At 50.4% G+C, this 24,895-nt stretch overlaps 1 protein-coding gene across 2 annotated transcripts in view; it reads right to left on the reverse strand.

Moving 5' to 3' along the window:
- Positions 1–1,609: 1,609 nt before the first annotated feature.
- The window catches only part of HABP4 (hyaluronan binding protein 4), a 119,307-nt gene continuing 96,021 nt past the window's right edge, over positions 1,610–24,895 (reverse strand). For both annotated transcript variants that reach the window (XM_069625690.1, XM_069625691.1), the window contains exons 7-8: positions 2,466–2,654; positions 1,610–2,142 (exon numbers count right to left, since the gene is read on the reverse strand). In XM_069625690.1, coding sequence (XP_069481791.1) covers positions 2,074–2,142; positions 2,466–2,654 — 258 coding nt within the window. In that variant the 3' untranslated portion in view covers positions 1,610–2,073. The remainder of the gene's footprint in view (positions 2,143–2,465; positions 2,655–24,895) is intronic.

A 24,895-nucleotide genomic window follows, 5' to 3' on the forward strand; every position in this document is an offset into this window, starting at 1 on the left:
TCTGGAAGATGATCCTGGAACAGATCAAAGGAATTACTGGGCTCACCATACCCTGGGATCCAGGAATTGTGCTGCTGGGGGGGGGGGGCACAGGAAATTGACAATTCCCCTTAACAGGCTGTTTGGCGGACCTCTCTTCCCATCTCCTCACAGCCACCAAAATCGCCATTGCTAGACTTTGGAAAAATCCTGAGGGCCCCATATGCTGGGACATTGTAGCAGCTGAGAAAGTTACTGCCATCAGACTAGGCAATAGGCCCAAATTTGAACGTACCTGGGCCCCCTTCCTGGACTTCGCGCAGCAATTCCCTGGTTTGGCAAGACAGACACCAACACTGCGCTGTATGGACACCCAGGACTGAAAAGAAACGAGAATACAGGGTCGAGGCGCGGAAAGGCTCCTGCATACCTCCGAGTCGCTAAAAGCTAAACAGACCAGAGACACTAACCTAGCAGGGCCTCCACCGAAGGAACCCATCCTAAGCCCAGCTACAGAGTAATACCGAGACTTGATGTTACGCCAACATTGAAATAAGCAGTCTTCTGTCCATAATACACATAGCTCCTTCTCCCCTCCCCTTTTCCCCCTCCTAGTTATTAGGGATTTTATTTGTGATGAAATTTCATGATTCACGATGATCCAGTTATGTTCAGAGTTGTTTTTTTTTATTCTCTTAAACGCTATAACAAGTGCGAACTGTATGTAACATTTGCATGGCTTGTTATGCCAAAACAAAAATTGAAGAAAAAAAAAAAGAAGTCCGTGAAGGCATTGCAGAGGTGGATGGACGGGCATGTGAAACCTTGCCTGGAGTTTGACTGCACAATGTTAAATAGGATTGTGTACGATTAGTGGCAGATTGCAATATCCAGCAACAAAGTCACCACTACCTAAATTACAACCATGTATTTGATTAGCAGTTAGAGGGTTGTCTTGGTAGCGGGTCATGCATTCTTTTGCCTGACAGAAGGCATCTGGCTTCATGGCTAATGAAACAATTACTTTAAATCGTGGTTTACTGTGGTGTTGAGGTTAAAGTGTGAGGCGTGCTGTTTTGTTGAGGCTAGGTGATGAGGTGCAATTGTGGAGTACAGAGAAAGTGGTAGGAGTGGTGCTAAGGCTGGGCCTGTAAAGAGCCATTTGTCTGGTGGTGATGGTAGGCAGGTGGATGTTCTGTGGTAGTGAAGGCAAACGCAAAGTGGTTTGACTACAATGTGCTTTTTGCTTGAAATCAGAAGGTAAAGTGATCACTATGTGGTGAGGTGTTTGGTATAAGGTGATTGGAGTGATGATCCTGTTCAGTACAGGGTTTCCATTAAGATTGGGTGGAGAATATATGGGTTACAATTGCAAAGGTTGGTGCAGGGGGGAGCTGTGGTTTTTAGTAGTGAAGTTAGACCAGTGTGAAGATTGTGTTGGGGTGGTAAATGAGATGACTGACTAGGGTTGCCATTGAGGGGTGTAGCCAAGTACTTCATGTGCGTGCAATTACTTGCAAATTACTGCAAAGCCAGCACATGCTGTATGCAATCAATGTGGTGGATCAGATTTGCGATTATGGATCCGTATTGACATTCATAAAGGTTTGAAGAGAAGACCGTTTCAAAATTACTAGCAGATACATTTTATTTGTTAGGTTCTGAATAATGCAGTAGAATTGCATAAAATTCAATGGAACTTTGTAAAGTCAAAGTAGGGAAAGCTTTCAGACTTCTAGATTTTTGGTACATCGTCCAAACTTTGAACAGTAATATACAGCGTGCACGCCTCTTTATGGCAAAGGAAAAAAATCAACATAACCTTTATATACATATCTTTCAAACTAAGTGCCCCAATTTTGAACACCATGAACCTTCACACATCCCAAAGAGACTGCAAGACCTTTACAGCTGTCAAATGGACTTTCCACTATAGACCCAGACCCATGAAGGCGCAATAAACTGACATTACAAGGAAAATTTTACATCATTCTATTTTACGACTTGGTCACTTCTATTCCCCCACCATAAGCATGAACAGTCGTTTTAAACATCAAGCCATTTCCAGATGATGCAAATGAAGGCCGAGGTCCTTCAAGCCAAAGCAGGAAAATCCTCTGGGTCATCAGGGTTTGGAGCCAAGCTTGGTGAATGTACTTCAATCTTAAAAGGAAAGGGAGAATATGAAATCAACTTGTTATCACGAAGGTCGGCCATGTGCTTTAAGACAAAACAAAAGAGGGAATTGCAGTATTTCTAATAACTAAACAATTAATGCTATTAAACATCTAGTAGTGCCCATAAGACCATCCACGCAACATTGTAACTAGTGTTGCTTTATACACCTATTCCAAATGCATGATGCAAACATTTAGCATGTACCCAAGTGAATAATTTAGGTCAAACTGGGGCACACCATTCCTACTGGTAACAACCAGAGTAAAGACTAAAGGAATCTGAAAAGGCGTTGCAGTACTCTAACTTACGTGCACTACTTCAGGTATGAATCCCTCTGGCTTTTTGATACGACCACGGCCGCCTCCCCTGGCACCACCTCTGTTACCACGACCAGGACGAGAGAGGCTGCCAAAATTTATATCCAGTTGAGAGGTAATGTCATTAGCCGGCTTACGAAAATAGTGATGCTCATCATCGTCATCATCCTCTTTTACATCCTAAAAGAAAAGCGCAGGTTAAGAGTACTTTCTTCAATTTGTGTAGTGCCGTCACCAAGACGAATTAGCCAATTTCATGATCACGGTTGTCAGATTCGGGCTATCCCACAGTTCAAGTAAAATGGTTTGCTAAAATGTTGCTCACTAGCCATCAGGATAGCTGTTCAATCTAGGTCCCCCTCCTAACATTTTGATAAACCATCACTTTGCTTGCCAGTAAAGCACCGACTTCTATGGCCAACACTTTACCATGTGCATCTTACTCAACCCTTCAGATAACAGGTGGATCGAGCATTCTCAAACAGGTGCATTCATTTACATCAAAACTCAAGGCAGAGGGTGTAAAGCAAGGTGGCTCCTTTAAAGCTGCCCTCTTCGAGCACCCACAAACCAGGCCTTTCACCAAAAGGTGGTGTAAATCCCATTATCTGAAATACTCAAAAACAAGGTGGCCATGAGAACAAACAAGTGGGGTGGGGCAGCATTTATCCATTCTTCTGTGCCTTGAAAGAGGGAGTAAAATAAGTATGGATAAATTGTAGGGATTTGGAATGGCTAGGCACATTTAAATCATCCAGCTCGCATAAGGGCCGTCCAGTGGTTAGTGCGAGCTACAGGTTTGATCCCTGCAAATATGAAAGCAAGAATCAACCAACATCTTTATTTTGCGGAGACATGGGAGCCACTTTAAGTTGCGCAAATCACTAGGCATCATTAAGTCTCCAATTTGTGAATGTAATAGGATGACTCCTTCCTACCACAGGGGCACAGGAAACTTATAACCCATGGGTGTGCACAGGCAGAAGCTGACTGCAACAGTATTGCCAAATTGACCCTTTCAAACAATCCTAGCACATCAAGGGAAAACAGTGCAGTACTAGGATTTATTGGGCATTTGTATGGCGCCAATACACCAGTGTTTAAAGGCACCACAAGACAAAATGGGGATGGGTAATAGGGAAAGGAGAAAAAAGTGGCAATCCTACAGTGTAAGCGCAAAGACAGGTGACAAGTGCAGGGGAGGGGGTGGGGGGGGAGAAGGAGGGCAGTGAAGGGAAGTAGTGGGGGCTGAAGGAGATCAGTGTGGAGGGTGCCAACGAGGGGAAAATGGCAGATCAGGGTGGACCATATTTGGGCAAGTCCAGGGAAGGATGCCGGGGGATGGGTGCTTAGAATGCTGGTAGTGGATGCTGGGGGAGACTTGTCTGGTCATTCGCAGCGGCAGAAGGACATTAGCACAGGAAGGGGCATGTTGGGGGTTTGGGGGGACAAAACGCAAAATAATCTTGAAGTGTCCAGAAGATCCAGCTCAAGTCTGAAGGGGCAGGGAAGTTGTTGCAGAGGTAGGCACCAGCCAAGGAAAGGGATCCACCTCCCACTCTCTACAGGTCAGACGTTTCTCCCAGCAGAGAGTTGAGCTAGAGGACCGAAGAACTCTACATCATGCTTTCTCTCTAAATACCTCCCAGCTAGAGCGGTCACAGGGAGCCAGTGGAGAGACTTTAGGGCTGAGAGATGCAGTCCCTGGGCTTGAAGCCAAGGAAACGTTTTGCAGCCCTATTCTGATTAGTTGAAGGGGGCGGGGGGAATGGTAAGATTAAGGAAGAGGCTGTTGCAGTAGTCCAGCTGAGAGAACCAGAACTCTTGAGACGAGCTTCTGGGGATGGTGAAGAAATGGAATACCTCTTTGGAGATGAAAATTGGAATTCTTGGCAAGGTCCGTGGTGGGGGAGAGAAAGTCAAAGATGACCAAGGCCATTTTCCTCACAAGAGGGTGAGGGGAGGGTTGCCAGAGATCAGTCATCCCAATGAGAAGGATCTGTGGCTTACTGGCATATTGGAAGAGCAGTGCTGTTGAATAGCGGTCAGGCTGGCAAGGGGAAGAGAAAGTGAGCTTAAAGGAGAGCTGTGCGTCATCAGCAGAACACTGGAAATTAGGCGAGAAGGGGGCCAGAAGGGCCAAGTAGATGTTGAAGAGCAATGGTGATAGGATAGGGCCCTGAGGAAGGCAACGGGAAGAGGAGGTGGGGCCCATTTGCATTTAGGAGGGTTGGTTTGAAAGGGAGGTCAACCACAACAGCGACCAGTCCTTGATGCCTAGGGTATCATTGAGATGATTTGAGGATGCAGTGGTTGACTGTCAAAGGCAGAAGAGCGATCGAGGAGGATCAGAACAGAGGAAGAGTTGGAGTGTAGGTTTGAGAGCAGATCTTCACGGGGGTTCAGGAGAGCCGTTTTCATGCCTTTAGATTCTCTGAAACCAGACTCGTGGTCACAGATGCAGCTGGCCGATTTGGTGTGGAGGGTCAGTTGGGAGATTACCAGCTGCACCATGAAGTTGCCCAAGAAAGACGTAATAGAGATGGAACAAGTTACTTAACTGACCAAGAGAAGAGCCGCAGAGAGGTAGGCAGGAGGGTGCGCATGTGAATCCATTGTCATGATCTCTGCTTCCAAAAGGTCAGGGTTTTCCCAACTCCCTTGGAAGCAGATCCATAACCCAGGTTCCGAGTGCCAACCAGTCCCAATTGGGACCTTTTGGACCCAGTCCTGGCGCCAGTGGCACCAGGCTCATAAATATGCCCAGTCCCAGCGCTGGAAGCGCCGGGCTCATAATGCTTGGGTGGACTTTCCTGCAGCAGACCATGCTGCTTACTTGCCTGCCAGTTGAGCCTCTGATCCTCTTCTGTTTGGAACTACTTTTCCTGTTGGGTGGGGCAGGAGCCACTCCCTAGATTCAGAACACTGGAACTCTTCTGGAAAGCAGGAACTCTTTTCTTACCTAGGCGTGGCTGTGGAAGGAGACACCTAAGCACTACAGGAGGCTACTTAAACCACACCCGATGGATGAATCTCGCTTTGCGTTATTCTGCATCCTCTGCAGCAGAACGCTCATCGTGTCTTCTGCATCTGATCCTGGGCCTAAGGAAAAAGGCTTACCATCCTGAATCCAGTCTTCAGCAACACCTATAAAGACAAGAAAGAACAGGTTAGCATTACGGTCTTCAGTGACAGCTCTTCACTTACCTGGTCCATCGGCTGTCACCAACGCCTCGCGGTGCATTCCGGCATCTGAAAGACAAAGGCTTACCTACTCTTCGTGCGCTCCGGAGGTCTTCACACTGCATTCCGGCATCTGAAAGACAAAACAAGGTGCGTTTAAAGACATTGGGGAACTTTAATACTCACGTGCCATTACTCCTTTCCACATCTAACCCAGTGGGTATTCCCGCACCCTGCAGCCGCTCCGAACTTGTACCTGCAAAATAAAAAGACAGAGCGCATCGTGAAGCAGGCAACAAGCGCTTACTTACGTGCTTCCAGGCGCTTCTATTCATCACACAGGCTCCATCTTCAACTCACTTCAGCCCGTCATCCGCCATCGCCGGAACCCTGCAAAACAAGAGACATCATTACTAAAGACTTTAAAGACATTAGAATTACTCGAAACTTACCGTTCGTGCAGTAAACGACGGACAGCAGTCCTCTGAAGTCAAGAGGCCTGCTCCCCTTATCCAGTGAAGAAACTGGTTACAGCACCCTGCCCCGAGGCAGATGGAGAGCACGGCGTTCACTTATCTAAGGTGAGAGCGTTAACCTTTGGGGTTCTACAGGAGAAGAGAAAGGGAAGGAGAGACATTCAATAACCCAGTTCCTTAATCCCATATTTTCTATCTGCAGACATCTTACCCTTCAAGTCAGACATACAGTGCACAGAGGTCCAGCCCAAAGAGCCAGCCGTGTGTTGCACATAACCTTTGAAGATACGGTATACGCCCAGTCAAGACTGGCGCCTCTACGGGAATCAGGTGAGCGTTACATCCATGCCAGACCCAAGCTGGAGAACAGTTAGAGGTAAGTAATTTGTTCCTTCTCCAGCATGGGGTCTAGCATGGATTCACATGCTCATGAATAAAGCATACATAGCAATACACGTGCACAACCACGGGAGAAGGCAAGGCTCAACATTAAGCAGCTCTTACTTCCTCACTAGGCTCAGCGTCAAGTGAACATGTTGTGCAGCACTGCTTGGCTGACTCTGGACTCCTCCCTGGAATCCCTGTCCACGCAGTAGAATCTTGTGAAGGTGTGCGTCGACCTCCACATAGCCGCCCTGTAGATGTCCAGCAGGGGCACGCCAGACAGGAACGCCGTAGTTGCAGCGATCGCTCTGGTTGAATGGCCTCTCGGACAGCCAGGTAACGTTGCCAACTGGCGACAATGGGTAATGCAGCCAGAGCCACCTGGAAATGGAAGCCTTGGAGAGGGCCTTCCCCTGGTTCACAGGGCCAAAGTTCACAAAAAGGTGTGACATCTTCCAGAAACCCTTCGTGCAGTTTATAGAACTTCAGCGCTCTAGCCACATCTAGCGAGTGCAAAGTCCTCTCAGCCAACGACGAAGGCATCGTAAAAAAATACAGGCAACACCAAGGGCTCGTTTAGATGAGTCAGACAGCACCTTGGGCAAGAAAAGGGTGCGTCGCCAGCACTACCCTCTTCTCGTGGAATGTCAAGTAAGGTGGTTTACAAGAGAGGTCCTGGATCTCTCCACTTGTCATGCAGAGGTGATCGCCACAAGAAAAGCGGTTTTCCTTCAAAGGCACCAAACGCATAGGCTTGAACGGAGGACCCATGAGCATAGTCTTTTCCTACAATCTTTTCCTACTCGCTCCTGTTCCATCAGCCTGTGCCACATCCTGCATCCGTTCCTTCCAACTTCTTGCCCCTTACCATTGGAACCGTCTCCCTAGCCGCTCCATCTCCTCCTACCCCTCTTTCCGATCTTCTCTAAAATCACATTTCCTCCAATACTCACCCTGACATTCTACTACCTCTCTTGATCCTACCACCCATCCTAATTCCTCCTTGTTACCTCTCCCACTACAGTCTTACATCATTCATGCATTCAAGTAAATTGTAGCATGTACTGCTTTGTTACTTCATTCACATGTTTTACAATGCTTATTGTATTTTTGGTCCTCTTGTAAAGCCCTTTGGCGTAAAGCGCTATATAAAAATATAATAAATAAAATAATTAGTCAACACCAAATTGAGCTCCTATGCCGGGGCCTTCACCAGCGGGAAAGAACGGAAGAAGTCCTTTGACAAACTCCTTAACCAGGCGGTGTGACCACAATGACAACCATCCCAGAGATTTGGTGTAGCAGGAGATAACCGCCAGATTAACTTTGATGGAAGCATGGACCAGCCCAGCATTGTCCAACGACAGCAAATACGGTAGTACCTGCGGAGCCGAGGCTCCATCTGTGCACAGCACCAAACGGCGAACCTTTTCCATTTATGCCCGTAGCATTTAAGAGTAGACGATGCTCTGGCCTTGGCAAGCATCTCCTTGAAGTCCGTTGGGAGATCGTAGTCCCCAATTTCTAACACTGCAGGAGCCAGGCCTGCAGGTTCAGAATTGCGCCTCCTCTGGCAAGAAGATCTGCGACCACCGGAAGTTTGACTGGAGGGGCCGTCCGGGTACCATATCCGTCTTGGCCATGTCGGCGCGAGGCTCATCCTGCACTGGGACCGTCCGAGTTGATAGACTAGTCGAAGCAACAGAGGGAATTCATACAGAAACAGGCCGTCCCAGGGGGGAACGAGAATACGTCCCCCATGCTCCCAGCTGGGGAAACCTGCTGGTGAATCTCCAGCATTTCGTGTTAGTCGCTGTCACAAATAGATTTATCTGGGGATTGCCCCATCTGCGGAACAGGTGATCCACTTGGTCCTGCCGAAGCTCCCACTCGTGGCAAGAGCACGCAACTCCCTGCTGAGTGAGTCGGCAACTGTTCTTCACTCCTGCCAGGTGAAACGGGATGAGGAACATTGGCGATGGTGACATCCTCCAGATGTCACACAGCCCCTGTAGGTCTCCTGGGCCAAAGAGCTGATGTAGGATGAAGCTCCTCCACCAAATCCTTTGGAAGAACCATGGGATTTTCCGCCAGAAGCCCGAAAGGATGGCCATCATTGCCAAAGCGTGCCCAAGGCACGAGCTGTCTTCGTGTCCGCCTTGATGGCTTGAAGACACTCATCCACGGTCTTACCGAACAAGTTGTCCCAGTGTTCTGCAAGCTGCAGCTGGGGCAAATCTTGAAAAGGGGCGCCGAGTTCTTCGACAGGTCTGGTGGTCCAACATGCGGCGTAGGCCTTGAAGAAGCTTCTGGAATCCTCTATGAAGTAAATGCGTCGAAATACGCCCTTGAGGAGCATGGAGAATCTGAAAAACAGGTCCCCGTCAAACAGAAGGTGCATCGATGGAGCGCTAGGCTCGAGTGACCGAAAAAATTGAGTAAAACAGAAATAGCGCAAAACGCAGTAAAAGCTAGAGAGCCAAGCACAAGCACTCCAACACTTGAACGTGCAGTAACAATCTGAAGCTGGCTGCCAGAGGAGGGGCTTGGGTAGAGGGCAGTCATTGGCTGGGGGCCGTATGACCCAGAGCTCAGCAATTGATTTCTGAACTGTAAAGAAATCAGTTTCAGTTTGGTTGTTGGGAGCAAGACAGAGGATTCTCAGCCAAACAACAGGGAATATTCATGAGCATGTGAATCAATGCCAAACACCATGCTGGAGAAGGTAAGTAACGTCAATTTCACTTAACTGCTATTGGAAACATTTGTTTAAACCAAGAGAAGGTACTTAAACCTTTGGGAAATATGAAATACTTCCATGTGCCACTGCACTGAAGGTGCAGTGTCACAGTAGAGGATGCCTAAGAGTTTGTGTTCAAATCAAAGAAAAATACGAGTGGAAAAAAAAAAGTCACTCTCCCCAGGATAAACATTAAAAGTCCTAGTCCAGCAAGAGCTGGTGGGGGGGCTTTTGGGGAGGGGGGGGGGGTCGAAGGTAGAAGGAATTAGCACATCTGAGAAATCCTCCCGGAGGACTGTTGGGGAGGTGTGGACAGAACCCCCGACCTCCACGTAAGAAGAAATGGCCATGCCCTGGAGTTCCACTCAACCCTGTCGCACCCACCCCCTTATTTGGGTCCTGAAGGGTCAGCTTCAGGCTCAGACGGCATCCTCTTTTCCAGGGTCTTTTCCACTGGCTTGGCTAAAGCCACCCTGGCTGCCGTAGGGGTACCCTGGACCAGGGCAACCCCTTTCACCTTCGAAAGGGCGGCCGACACCAGTGTGATAGACAAGTGTGACAGCCTGTATCACCTGGGCCTTCACAGGCAGGTCGGCAACCTTTTCCTGTTGCTTGGCCTTCTCCGGTTTCTTCTGTAGGTTTCCTGGGGGTAGACTGACGAGCTGGAGCGATGGCTTGAGATTGAGGCCGCTGGAGATGTATGTGCCCTGGCTGACACGGGACCCACTTGTGTGGCGAACCAGACTTGGTGCTTGGCCTCGTCTTGAATCCCCTCCACCCCTCCCACCCCCACATGGATGGAGCGCCCGTAAAAAACTTCGAAGTCCGCTGTGAACCACAGGGCAGGGGCCTTGGTTTTGAGCCACACAGCCAGTCCGACGTGCTGATCCTTCATAGTGCGCTTGGTAAAGCCACAACAGATTTCGCAATCCTCTTCCTTATGCATCAGGTGAAGACAATGGGCACTGGGAAAGCTGGTCAATGAACATTCCGTAAACTGCAGCTGGTGCAGTGCTAGAAGAGGGAAGACCTGTCCTCTGACATGAGCTGGAGCTGTGTAGGCCTGATGGCAGTCTGGAAAATTCCAAGAAGAAAACTCAACAAATCTGCCCTTGAGGGGCGATGAGATTCTGAAAAACAGATCCATCGTTTCTTCAACCGATTACTGGGAGCACATGGGCAGGATTGAGAATTTTTTTTTAATTAAGGTTTTCCTAGTCAAAAAAGTGCAAAAACACAAAGCTATAGGAGCGAAACAAGAGGACTCCCAACACTTAAATGTGTGGTAAAAATCTGAAGACAGCTGCCAGAGGAGGGGCTTAGGGAGAGGGCAGTATGACCCAGAGCTCAGTGACTCGTTTATAAACTCTCCTATAAACCAAAGTGAAACTTCAAGGATTCCCAGCACGACGGGGAATATTCAGGAGCATGTGAATCCAAGCTAGACAACATGCTGGAGAATTCCTGACCATCAGGTGCACAGTCTTCGGATGTTTGCATCCAGCCAAAACTTAATGGGCATCCCGAGGACCCTACAGAAGCACGACATCTTATCCAGAGTCCCCTCAGAGTCCAGGACTGAGAGATCAAGTAACTTCCAACTGGAGCGGTTCATTCTTTGGCGCTGAGAAAGGCACCAAAACCCCAAAAGTCAGCTGAATCAAGGAAACTCCATTGCTTCAGAGTCTCTCTTGCAAGTGCTGCAGCAGAAGCACACCAGATAACCACCCTTTCGTCACCACGACCAAGGACCAGGCACAAGGGACAAGGGACTGCAACAGGACCTCATCCAGCTGAAACCAATCAAGTCACAGGTACTGTGCGGCTTGGGATACATCTACCTTTTGCCAATTGTAACTCTTCCTAGCTTGGGGGAGTACTATTTAAGTTGACTTCCACTGGCCTCCCAGCTTGTGCTTCAAGGTGGCTCCTCTTGAGCCACCTTGAATTTCCTACCGACTATTCCCTAAAGCCCCCTTCTCAACCCATTCGCTTTGGCAGTGCTTGTTCCCCTACAGGTTCCAATAGTTGAAAGCTATTGCTTGGATAAAAGACATTCTCCCAGAGGGATGTAGGCAAACTGTTTTGCTATTTACAAAGGATGTTCACACCAACTCTTCCCTCTGTAAAACGCAATGTTGTAATGGTAAAGTTATTACTGAGCTCAAATGGTCACTCAGTGGGCTGGAATATGTTTAACATAAGAAAAGTTTACTCAACTAATTTATTGAACTAGTTGAACTGAATACCAACTTTGGGATTAATGTTACTATTAGTAAAATTATGTATCCAAGTAAAACACTAAAGTTATATAATCTTTAAAAAGCAGCAACTAATTTCATTGTACACCTCACATTACCCCTCTTAAGTTAAGCACACTGCTGAGTCACTACCAACTTGTGTAGTACATGCCTATATTAAACAGGTGGGTTACCCAACACCAAGAGATAAGTCAAACATAATCCCCTTCATACATACAAGCACTGAATTACTAGAAATGTTGGCCATGATGAATTTGGGGGCTTGTTTTTGAATGATGTCCCCATCTCAAAACCTGCAAATTCACCATAAGAATGAAATATGCCCCACATATGTAGTAGCCAATTTAAAAAGCTTAAACATTAAATAAAATTGAAAATTCACTTCAAGCACCTAAACGGGTCCAGAATATCTAGTTATTAAAGCATAAGATGTTTTCATGTGAAAATGTGTGGTCTGTCGCATTAACCTTAGTAAAACAAAACTGCCCAGAGTCTGGATGGAAGCCTGCTATCACTAGCAAACAGTGTACAAATACTAACTTGCAGACATTAAGCTTTGTAAATTAGTAGATGTGCGACTTTGGGCATTTACGAATTTGATGCTTGTCTTGACCTGGGGCCATCAGCATCTCAGAGCTGAACATGGATCTAAATATGCCCTACATATCTAGTAATGACTTTACAAACCTTAAGAAATAAACTCGGAACAAAGAGCAAGCTTTCAACTATAGACATAGTAAGAGGAAGTCTTACTAGCCGTCCCACTACTGACTTGCATTAAGCCTAAAAATAAAATTACTAGTAATGCTGGGCATAACTCAGGATGAATTTAGGATGCCATTAACAATAAAAATTTTATGAGCAAAGTAAAGGGAAACGTGTGGTGTATATGGGCCTTTAAATTAGGTAAAGAAAATACGCCTGCTTGGAATTTTTGAATTTCAATCAGTTAACAAATGTGGCTCTAAAAGCTTTGGGAGCTAGTGGCTGCAATGACAAAGTTACTCTGGAGCCCACTGGTTACTGTTCCACAAGTGCATCGCTATGGGAGGGGAGTGAAATGCAGTGGAGGGGATGGAGGAGAGGTGTAGCCTAGATGCAGAGCCGGCAACTACTCCAACCTTGAGCGGGTGATGCAGTCCAGAGTAATTAGTTCCATCATTGAATGGAGGTGTGAAACACTGCTTGGCTTCTTTGCAGCAGTACTCGGACAGGTCTTTGGTGTGTTTTGGCTTCAGATGCTTGGAACGTACATTTTTAATTGCTCCAGTACTTCTCCATATTTCAGGTTAGTGCTACCCCCAGCCCACCGATGGAAGGAACCTGTAATAGTCGGTAGAGGGTGTCCAACAGGCAGCGACCCTACATTCTTCGCAACAGAATACCCTGGCTGAACTGTGGATTGGCACCAGTCAAATCCCAGATCGCATACAAAGCACAGACTAGCTGTCCAGTGCTGGATTTCTGTGAAAGTGCATGCTTTAATTTGGCAATCTCCAACAGAAATGAGGACCAAGAAGGAAGATGGCACAAAGGGCAGATCTAGAATAATGACGAACAGCCCTTTTGGTTGGGTCACGAATATTATGTCTTAGTAAACAATAAAGGTGCATTGCTATGAACCAGCCTGCCCATCACAAATTGTGAAAGGCAAATATTTCAAAAGCGCCCCTGCAGCACTCGCTGAAGGTGGCGTACTTAATTATAAAAATAAAGGATGCAAATAAGGTACTGTGTAGTAGAAGTACATTTATGTGGAAAATTAGAATAAGCAAATGTTCCTTTCCTGCTAGGAAGGCCAAAAAGCGGTTGGGGGTGGGGGAGGCGGGGATTGTGGGTTTTACAAAAGTACCGAGACAGCACTTCGGAAAACCCACCTTGGGTGAACAGGGTTACACTGGTTTAGCCTGAATCACACACAGGTTTGTTAGAACAGCAAGCAGCCAGGATTAGACCAAGGAGGGCTGTAGTGAGGAACAAAGCACTCAGTGCAAACAAATATTTAATATATACACACACTACAGCACACTTAACTGGCATGTATGTACTAGAACAGAGTACATGCAATACTCTTTGGAGAATAAATTCGTTTTAGTTACTAGAATAGTTTCAGTAACAAATCACATCGTAAAACCATCTGAAAAATATACAACCTTTACCAAACTTAGTCCAACCCCATCATGAGAGGCTCACTAGGTTCAGAGGGGACACTCTGCCACCAGTGACCAGGGGATGGGCTTAAAAAGTGGGAAACCAGTACAAGGTTCAGAATGGCAAGTCCAACAGAATTGCCTATTGGTTTTGCAGGTAGGTACAAGTTACACACGTCAAGAAATTTAAAATGTTTCCATGATAGATAGGATTCGAGTACAATGGGTTGTCCACCCCAATGTATCGTTATGGAGACCTGGAGGTGGTGAGATACAAGCTCCGATGTTAGCTCAGAGGCAACTTGCTCGTCTTGGAAGCAAGACGATGCAGAGCAACACTGCTTCGATTCCCGGGTCCGTGCAGAAACCTCTGGGTATTAAGCACATTATAAATAACCCATTACAATTATCTGCAGCCCCCAGGATCAAACAAGTAGACTCCAGGTAAGTTTCATCAGGAGCAGGACAGTGCCTTAATGAAGAAACAGTTGCTGCAGGGCAGTCCCAATGGTGAGGAGACAGCAGACCCAGTCACTGGTTTCTCGGCCTTGGCAACAGAAGAAAGGGACTTCAGTGGGTCTGGCCACAGATCTCATGCAGACAGATGCCCAGCAGACAATCTTTGTGGTTCTAGCTTATTGGTGTTTTTTCAGGCTTGGATGAAGGAAGTCACAGCAGACTTCTCTACCTGGTCACTGATGAGGGGACTTTAGGGAGCTGGCTCACGTCACTGTAGGCTTAGGATGATGTCCAAAGTTCCAGGTGACACTGCACATAGGTCCCGAGGTACTGTTAAATTGCAGGCTGTGGAGGTTGCATCTCCTTCAGGAATGGCACAAACTGTAGTTAGTCGTGGACCTTCCCTGCTGCTAAGGTGAGGTCAGGACAGCAACAGTACTCGGGCTCCAGCGGTTGCTGGCGGCAACATTCATGCTTCAGAATCTGTTCGTGGTCCACTGAGTCTCAGCTCCAGGACCTCGGAATGTATCCAAGAACACCAACCAAATACACCAATCGTGACCCATGCACCATTCAAACCTGGGAGGTGGTTGTCTAATGGGACAGCCAGCATCCCAGTCTGAACTGGGATCAACCAGCCATACTGCAGGACAAACAGGGGAGTTGTGTCACCTCCCCACTTACTGTCCTGCCAGTCACAAACCCTTTGTCTTGCCTGGGCTCCCAATGAATGCCTGCAAAGGGACCAGGGAATCCTCCCATGAAAGGACAAGTAATCTTGTTCAGGGCTTAAAGTAAAACAGTCATTTTGGGTAAATGGTGGCCCCCTACTGTAGCTGCAAAAACAGCCTGTGACAAAACTCAAGTAGTGCAAAAAGGTACACCCACCACCAGCCTAAACAGGTTGTCACAGTAACCAAAAACGTACTGCAGTCGAGAAAAGGGATACATTTGATCCCTCAGTACTCCACATGGAGGGGTAAGCTAATCCTGCAAAGAAAATACAGGTATAATAAAAAGTGTACCCCTGCTTTGGTAACAGAGCTTTGACTTTAGTGTTTAGTCACTAAGAGCTCACAACACTGCACAGACAGTGCAATGTTCTGCTTTAGTACAATGTAGATGCCAGTAAAGTTGGAGGAAAGTAGGAGTCCAAAATCAAATACCAAGAGGTCAAAAGGGTTCCCAAAAGCAGAGTAAAGAATGACCAAGTTACTTTTAACTGTTCTCCAGCATCAGTCTGGCATGGATGCACATGAAGAATACATAGCAGTAAATACACAACCCCTCATCAGGCTCACTTTCAAGCAACACGTTGTGTTGCACTGCTTGGCCGACTCTGGAATCAGTCGACGCAGTAGAATTTTGTTGCGGTGTGCATAGACCTCCACGTAGCAGCCCTGCAGATCACTCTGGTAGAATGGGCTATCGGATAGCCAGGCAGCAGTCGGTTAGCCAACGAGTGATGCAGCAGGAGAGCCACCTGGAGATGGAAGCCTTGGACAAGGCCTTCCCATGATTCACAGGACTAAAGTCCACAAAAAGCAGCTAGGTCTTCCAGAAACTCTTCGTGCGGGACACATAAAACTTGTGCCCGAGCCACATCCAGCAAGTGCATAGTCCTTTCAGCTGGCGACTAAAGGAAACCATCAAAACACCAAGGATTATTAGAGAGGAAATTCTGACAGAACCTTGGGGGGGGGGGCTTTGGTTTGGGGGTGCATCTGCAGCACCACCCTCATCTTGTGGAAAGTCAAACAGCGTTGCTTGCAGGACAGGGCCTGGATCTCAGCCACTCTCCTGCCATAGGTGATGGCCACAAGGAAAGCAGTCTTTCAAGAAAGCAATTTGATGCATAGGCACGAAGACCCTCTGACCAACACCCCGCCCCACCCTGCCATGAGCCTAGTCAGCACCAGGCTGAGTTCCCACACCGGGGCAGGCGTCTTCACTAGCGGGAACGATCAGAACAGTACTTAAACGGTGGGACCAAAGAGAAGATAGCCCCGGAGACTGTAGCAGGAGCTAGCCACCACCAGATGTACTATGATGAGGTGCGTCACTCCCGACTTAACCAACAAACACAAGTCTGGACTTGTGGGGCTGTGACCCTCACAGGGTTAATTTTCTGCAACCGGCACCAAGTCACGAAACACTTCCATTTGTGCCCGTAGCACAAGAGTCGACAAGCCCTGGCAAGGACTTCCCTGCACTCCGCCAGCAGTTCGTAACCACCGAACTCTAATGCTGAAGGAGCCAGGCCTTCAGGTTCAGCAATGGTGTGGTGCAGGATTGCGCCTCCTTTCCTGGCAAGCAGATCCACAACCACTGGTAGCTTGACTGGAGGCGACGCTGACCTTCTCAGAAGGTCCGGGTACCAGATCTGCCTCGGCCATGCTGGTGCAACAAGGATCAATCATCCTGCACTGACACCGCCTGAGTTGACCGATCTAGTAGAAGCAAGAGGGAACAGGGACATGAACAGGCCGTCCCACGGGAGGGAGAATGCGCCCCCCCCCCCATGCTCCTCGGCTGGGGAACATGCTGGCAAACCTCTAGCACTTTGTATTTGTCGCAAATAGATCGATATGGGGTCTGCCCCACCTGAGAAAGAGGCTGCCCATTTGATCCTGCCAAAGCTCCCACTCTTGGCAAGAGTGCAACTCCCTGCTGAGAGTCAGCGACTGTTCTTTACTCCCACCCGGTGAAAAGGAAAGAAACCTCCCATGGCCAACGGCCCAGTGCCACAGTTCCTGCACCTCTGTAGAGAGCCGGGACCTGGTGACCCCCTGCTTCCCGATGTAAAACATTGTGGCGTATGGTCCATGAAGACCACAGAAGAAATGACTGGCGGTCCCAAAACACTGCCCTCTGCTCCAGGACATTTATGCGCTCTAGACGTCTGCCGCCAGCAATTTTGGAGTGCACGCCCCACCACCTTATTGTTCAACGGAACTCCTCGGCGAGCACAATCCTGTCCTTGAAGCTTCTGGACACCTGGAGCCAAAAGGCGTCCAGGAAGTCCTGCGGAGCCTGATCAGGTAGATACACAACATGCTGAGCAGCAACTTGATGGTCCTCACACCTTGGCAATATTCAATGCCAACAGCTGTTGTACCTTGTCCAAAATGGCTATCCTCTTACGGGGATGTGGGGGGCCACCAGGCAGGATATTGTGTTGAGACTGGCCCCCAGGAACAGAACATCATGTGACTGAATCAAGCAGGACTTGATAGTTAACAAAGAACGCCCAATCTTCAGCTGGACGTTCCACTCCATGTGGAAAGCGATGTCCATTGACTTGGCCAGTCATTGAGGTATGGGTACAAGTATTCCCTGTAGGGACAGATGGGCCACCACCAGAGCCAAGCACTTGACTCTGGCTGCAGATTTCAGGGGAGAGCCTTGAACTGCTAGTGTCCCCTCCCCCCCCACCCTGTACAACAAGGAACAAGTTACTTACCTGTAACTGTTGTTCTCCAGCATGGGTCTAGCATGTATTCACATGCTCATGAATATTCCCTGTCGCCAGGCCGGGAATCCTCGGTATAAGAAAAAGAAAAAAAAAAACAGCATCAGTTGTTTCTGATCTGTCTTCTTTAGTAGTAACCAATCACTGGTCTCTGGGTCATACTGCCCCCAGCCAATGACTGCACTCCCCCTAAGCCCCACCTCTGGCAGCCATCCTCAGATTTGGTAGTGCGTCAAGTGGCAGTATGACCAAGTGAGGAGCCGCAGAGGGGTAGGCAGGAAGGTTTGCATGTGAATCCATGCTGGAGAACAGTGGTTACAGGTAAGTAACTTGTTCCTTCTCCAGCATGGGGTCTGGCATGGATTCACATGCTCATGAATATAATAATACATAGCAGTATACACATGCACAACCACGGGAGGTGGCAACAGGCTCAACATTAAGCATCTCTTACATCCTCACCAGGCTCACCTTAAGCGAACAGGTTGCGCAGCACTGCTTGGCCGACCCTGGACTCCTCCCGGGAGTCCCGATCGATGCAGTAGAATCTCGTGAAGGTGTGTGTCAACCTCCACGTCGCAGCCCTGCAGATGTCGAGCAGGGGCACAACAGAAAGGAATGCCGTGGTAGCAGCAATCGCTCGGCCGGGCAGCGGTCGGTTTGCCAACCGGCGACAGTGCATGATGCAGCCGAGAGCCATCTGGAAGAGAGCCTTCCCTTGATTCACAGGTCCAAAGTTTACAAACGGCTGTGATGTCTTCCAAAAATTTTGTGCGGTCCACGTAGAACTTCAGTGCTCTAGCTACGTCCAGCGAGTGCAGTGTCCTCTCAGCTGGCGACAAAGGCGACGGGAAGAAAACTGGCAACACCAAGGGCTCGTTGAGGTGGAAGTCCGACAGCACCTTGGGCATGAAGGAGGGGTGCATCCTTAGCACCACCCTTGTGTCGTGAAAAGTCAAGTATGGTGTCTTGCAAGATAGAGCCTGGATCTCTCCCACTCGTCGTGCGGAGGTGATGGCCACGAGAAAAGCTGTCTTCCACGACAGAAACTTCAACGGTGCCGAATGCATAGGCTCAAATACCCCCGCCCCCACCCCCCCCCTCCCAATGAGCCTGGTCAGCACCACGTTGAGCTCCCACGCCGGGGCAGGAGCCTTCACCGGCAGGAATGATGGAACAATCCTTTCATAAATTCCTTCACCAGCCTATGAGACCACAAGGACGCCCGTCCCGTAGTCCTGGTGTATCGTGAGATGGCGGCCAGATGTATCTTGATGGAAGCCTGAGCTAGTCCAGCCTTGGCCAATGACAGTAGGTACGGCAATACTTGAGGGGCCGTAATCCGCAGAGGGTTAATCGTCTGAACGGCACCAGAGAACCTCTTCCATTTATGTCCCTAGCACGAGAGTTGAGGACGCCCTGGCCTTTGCAAGAACCTCTGCAGTCGGCTGGGATGTCGTACCCTCCAAACTCTAGTGATGCAGGAGCCAGGCCTGCAGGTTCAGCGACTCTGGATTGTGATGAAGAATGGCGCCTCCTTCTCTGGAGAGAAGATCCGCGTCCATCGGCAGCTTGACTGGTGTGGACGCTGACAAGTCCAGAAGGTCCAGGAACCAGATCTGTCTCGGCCTCGCCAGTGCGACGAGGATCATCCTGCACCAGGACCCCTTGGGCTGGTTGATGAGCCGGAACAACAACGGCGGGAACGCATAAAGAAATAGGCCATCCCAGGTGAATGAGAAAGCATCGCCCATGCTCCTCGGCTGGGGAACCTGCTGGCGAACCAGTTCGTCGCCACGAAGAGATCGATCTGTGGTTCGCCCCATCGTCAGACGAGTCGATCCACTTGATCCTGGCGTAGTTCCCACTCGTGGCACAAGCGCAGCTCTCTGCTGAGAGCGTCGGCGATGGTGTTTTTCTATTCCTGCCAGATGAAAAGGGACCAGAAACATCCCTTGGGCGACAGCCCAATGCCACAGATCCTGGGCTTCCTTGGATAGGGCAGGGGATCTGGTTCCGCCCTGCTTCTGGATGTAGAACATTGCGGTGGTGTTGTCGGTGAAGATCCTCACCACCTTGCCCTTGAGGGACGGAAGAAAAGACCTGAGGGCCCAGAACCCTGTGCGGAGCTCCACGATGTTGATGTGGAGTGATTTCTCCTCTGGGAGCCAAAGGGCTCTCGCGTGAAAACCTCCGGAGTGCGCTCCCCAACCTTCCAGGGAGGCATCCGCCGTGAGCTGGGGTCTGAAAGTCCATGTCCGCTGACAGATGAGAGCAGGTACCCCACCACGGATCGCCTGACGGAACGTCTCATTGAGTGGGATCCTGTCCTCGAAGCTGCCCGTCGACTGGACCCAGCGGGCATCAAGGAACTCTTGTAAGGGGCGCCTCTGAAGCCTGCAAAGGCGCACCAGATAAGTACAGGAGGACATCATCCCGAGGAGGGACTTGATAGTTCTTACCCTGGCCATGTCCGTGGCCAGCAGACGCTGCACCTTGCCCAGGATGGTCCTGGTCCTTTCCTCCGACGGCAAGGCCAGCCGCGCCACTGTCGAGCTTGGCTCCCAGAAACAGGGCGACTTGCGACGGGACCAGGTAGGATTTTGGAAAGATGGAGAACCCCAGGTCCGTGAGCAGTTGGACAGTCTTCGCAGTGTGCTCCACGGTGAGCTCCATTATCCTTACCCCGGATGAGCCAGTAGTCCAGGTAGGGGTAGACGTGGATCCCCTGCAGCTGCGCCACCACCGGTGCGAGGCACTTGGTGAACACCCTGGGTGCCGACTTCAATCCGAACAGGAGGGCCTTCAACTGGTAATGCTGCCCTTGGACCACGAACCAGAGGAACTTTCGGTGTCTTTTTAGAATGGGATGTGGAAGTACGCATCCTCCAAGTCCAACGACGACAGGAAATCGCCCTCCTCCAGCTGTCCCAGCACGTGTTGGAGGGTGATCATCCGGAACTTCTGTGCCTTTATGTACTTGTTCTGTCGTCGCAGGTCCAGGATGGGACGCCATCCTCCTGTCTTCTTTACGAGGAAGTACCTGGAGTAAACTCCAGAGCCACGAAGCGAGCTCGATGGCACCTTTCCTGAGCATCGCCCTTACTTCCAACAGTAGTTGAGGGACGTGATTTTCCTTCCTGGCCACGGGTGGAACGCGAGGGCACTTCTTCTGGAACTAGAGTGTGCCCTTGGGCCAGGGCGTCTAGCACCCAAAGGTCAGTGGAGATGGACTCCCACACGCTGACGAACCTTGTCTGCCGGACTCCCACCGGGGTGTTTCGGTGGGGGCCCGACCCCACAGTCGGTTCAATCTTGTTTGGAGGCCTCCTTGACCTCCCTGTCGACGTCGGGCACCACCTGACTTGCTGCGTCCCCTGTAGGCCTCCTGAGACGAAGATCTTGCTGCTTGGTGGTACGTCGAGGAGCCACTGCCGGATCCCTTGGAGGCACCTGGTCTGCCTCCGGAACTCCGAAAGGACGGCCGTCGTTGGAGCACTCCCAGTGCCCGGGCAGTCTCCGTGTGTCTTGATAGCCTGAAGGGACTCATCAACCGCCTTCCCAAACAGGTTGTTCCCGTCCAAGGGCATGTCCAAAACTTTGGTTTGTACGTCCTGGCGGAAATCCGTCGCCTTGAGCCATCCTCATCGTCTCAGGCAAACGCCGCTGCCCAACTGATGGAAACCGGTGTCGGCGAGGTCAGTTGCCACCGTGATGGTGTGGTCCGAAGCAATCTCACCTTCCTGTAAGATTTCAAGGGCCTCAGCCCTTTTGGCGTCCGGAAGGAAGTCCAATAGAGGGGCAATTTTGAACCACAACTCCGTCGTAGCGGGCTACGATAGCCAGGGCGTTGGCCGCCTTGATAGTCGTTGCGGCGGATGAGATGACCCGTTGTCCCATCGTGTCCAGCTTTCTGCCCTCCCCGTCCAGCGGGGAAGTTGATGTCGAGGCAGATGCTCCCCTCCACCCCCACAGCTTTCATTGCCGTCACCTAGACGACCAAAACCAGGGTAGGTTGCGCCCGAAGGCACAAGGGGGCAGCGTCGGGGACCCAGTACTTGTTCTCGTACCGGTCCCTCTTTGCAGGCGCCATGGCAGGGTTCTTGAGGAGGGCGAGCCCCTCATCCCAGATGTCATCAAGAAGTGGTACAGCGAGGACCATCTTCCTTTTAGCCTTGCGCCGTCGGTAAAGGAACCCTTCCTTCTCTTCGGGGCAGAGCTGGAAGAGCTCGGATGCCCTGGAAATCATGGCATGGAAGGATCCAATCTCGTCGGGCAGGGACGCCCGAGCAGGGGGTGGGGGGGGGGCGGGGGGTTTTGGGGAGAGACACGTCCAGTCATCGCCTCCGTCGTCATCTGTACCTGTCGTAGCCATGTCCTTGCCTGCATCATCCCCGTGGGTAGTGGGGGGGCGTCCTCTTAAGCAGTGGACTTTCCGAAGGTCCCGGCTCCAGTTCCCCCGTCGGGTCTGGCTCAGGTACCGACGTTGGGGGAGGGGGGGGGGGGGGGGGGCGGGGGAGGAAAGTGGCAACCTTGTCCTCATCTCCAAGCATAAGGACTGAATCGCTGACAAAATGGCCGCCGAAGTGTCCTGCAGCACCGTAAACGACGGGCACGAGGGCTCTTGAGTAACCTAATCTTAGTCGCCCTCGCCGGGATCCCTCCCGATGGACTGGTCTCCTCCACAACTTCGATGAGCTCTTCTTCAGAGGTCGTATCCGTATCCACCATGGCCACCTGCCCCTCCTTTTCCAACAGGGACTGTGGGGGTCTTCTCGATGAGCCTGTAAGACTACCCCCTCTGCGGTGGCAGGGAGACTCTGGATCCTGAGGTCGCCTCCACAAGCTGAGCCAGGGACGCTGCAACATCCTCGATCGAGGTCTCAGCAGGGTGCATTAAGGCCATCGCCACCTTCTGTACGCCTGGGGCCTTCACCTTGGGGAGGGGGGGGGCGAGCCTTGCTCCCCCTCTGCCGGAATCTTCGAGATCGACCGGGGCCTCTCCAGAAGCTTCGCCGGGTTCTCGGACTTCCTCTTACCCGAGCCAGAGTGTTGGCTCGTGGTTGATGGCGCCGGGGAGGATGCGCCCTGCCTGGCAGCCAAGGAGCCTGACCGTTCGGCGCTCCCGGTGCCCGCGGATTCGTGGTGCTTGGCCTTTTGTTGGGACCCCGTTGTCGGGGCACCCTCACAGGACTTAGAAGACTGCTCAGACTTCTTTTCTTCTCACCTGATGGGCTCTTCCCTTCCAGCCAGTTGGCGAGACGGAGGTGGTCCGCTCCGACAAGTTCCCACAAAACACAGTCCTTCTCCACGCGAGTCTTGTCCTCATGGAAACAGCAGAGGCATAACGAATGCTCATCCTCGAATACATTCTGAAGCTGGCATCCAGGGCAGGTCCTGAACAGCTTCCTGGGCGTCGAGCTTCCCTTCTCCTGGGCCATGTCCGGGGTAGGCCTGGCAACTTCTGGAATCCTGCAAAAGCGTAGATGAAATCTTCACCCTTGAGGGGTGTAGAAAACTCGAAATGTGTCCCCGTTGATCGGATGTAGAAACTGGAGCTTGAGGCTCAATTTAACAGAAATTGAGAAAAATCTCCTGAAAAAAAGCGCGAAAACGCAGCAAAAGCTCGAGAGCTACAGCACGAGGTCTCCCAACACTTGAACGTGCGGTAAAAATCTGAGGATGGCTGCCAGAGGCGGGGCTTAGGAAGAGGGCAGTCATTGGCTGGGGGCAGTATGACCCAGCGACCAGTGATTGGTTACTAAGAAAGACAGATCAGAAACAAAACTGATACTGATTTTCTATACTGAGGATTCCCGGCCTGACAGGGAATATTCATGAGCATGTGAATCCATGCCCGACCCCATGCTGGAGAAATGCATGAACTTGCAATGTTTTTCGTGAATGGAGACATGGAAGTAAGCTTCCGAGATCCAGCAACGACAGGAAGTCTACCCTCCTCCAGTTGGCAGAGCACATGCCGCAACATGACCATCCTGAATTTTTGGAACTTTATGTACTTATGTAATCATCGTAGATCGAGACTGGTCATACAGCCCCCAGTCTTTTTGCTTACTAAAAGTAGTAGTGTAAACTCTGGAGCCCTGGAGTCGCTTTGGAACGAGCTCCATCACCACAGTTTAACATGGCCCGAACCAGCAGCTGAGGGATGTGTTGTTGCCGGGCCACCGGTGGTATCCGTGGACAATTCAGCTGAAATGCCAAAGAGGGTCTGGGCGACTGCGTCCAGCACTCCGTGGAGATATTTCCCACATGCTGAAGTTTGCCAGCTGGCCTCCCACTAGGTGCACAACCCCCCCACCCCCCAACATCTTGGCTGGTTCAGTCCTGCTTGGAGGCCGGCACGCTGCCTTGGCGGTCAATAGGCTTCCTGGGCCCAGTGCCCAAGTAGTTGGTTCTACTGTTGTCGTCCCCTTGACAACTCCACCACTGCCGTTAAGCACGCCCTCCAGGACCAACTGAACAGACACCATGTTCTCTTCATCCAAAGAAATATCTGTGCCCTGGAGCACGGTAGAGGCTTCCACTGTTCCCCCCTGACCCCCATCACCTCCTCTTTGAGTCTTGAGGGGTCAGGCAGGGCTCAGGGCTGGCATCCCGTTCTGGTTCTCTCCACCGAAGCTTCCTGCCTGGTAGGAAGGCCCACTCTAGGCGTTGCAGGGGCTCCCTAAAATGAGTCTGCCCCTTTTGCCTTCAAGAGGGTGGCTGCCACCAGCTAGATTGTAGATGACAACTTCTCCTGAACTACCTGCATCTTAGTCTTCTCCTGCAGTCTCCTGGGGTTAGCCAACTTGATCGACCCTCCCAGGTCCAACTTGGGTCATTCCCATCATCTTCCCCTCTACCTGTGGTGTTCCCCAGGGGTCCAACCTCTCACTCTGGCTTTTCAACCAATAACCTGGCAACTCTCACCCACTGCATTGCATTTTCTGCTCAAATTTCTAGTGCTACGCTGACACTCATTTTCAGGCTGCCCTCGGCCACCTCCTCTCCCATCTCCGATTGCCTATCTGCCATTTTAGATTGGTGTGCCGCCAATGATCTTTGTCTGAATAAGAGCAAGACTACGAGCAAGACTGAGAATCTCATCGGCACACCTTCACCATCCTTTCCCCTCTGGCAGGTTTCCCTTGGCCCTCCACCCCCCCCCCCCCCCCCCCACATGCGAGGCTAAGAACCTCAGGGTCATTTTTGTCTCCACCCTTTCCTTCTCTGCCCACATCTCTGAAGTCTCTAAAAAGTCAAACTTCCTACTGCACCTCCTCAGAGGTACTC

This window comes from Ambystoma mexicanum, chromosome 6p (assembly GCF_040938575.1).
Source record: "Ambystoma mexicanum isolate Mex_15411 chromosome 6p, UKY_AmexF1_1, whole genome shotgun sequence".
Classification (NCBI taxonomy): Eukaryota; Metazoa; Chordata; class Amphibia; order Caudata; family Ambystomatidae; genus Ambystoma; species Ambystoma mexicanum.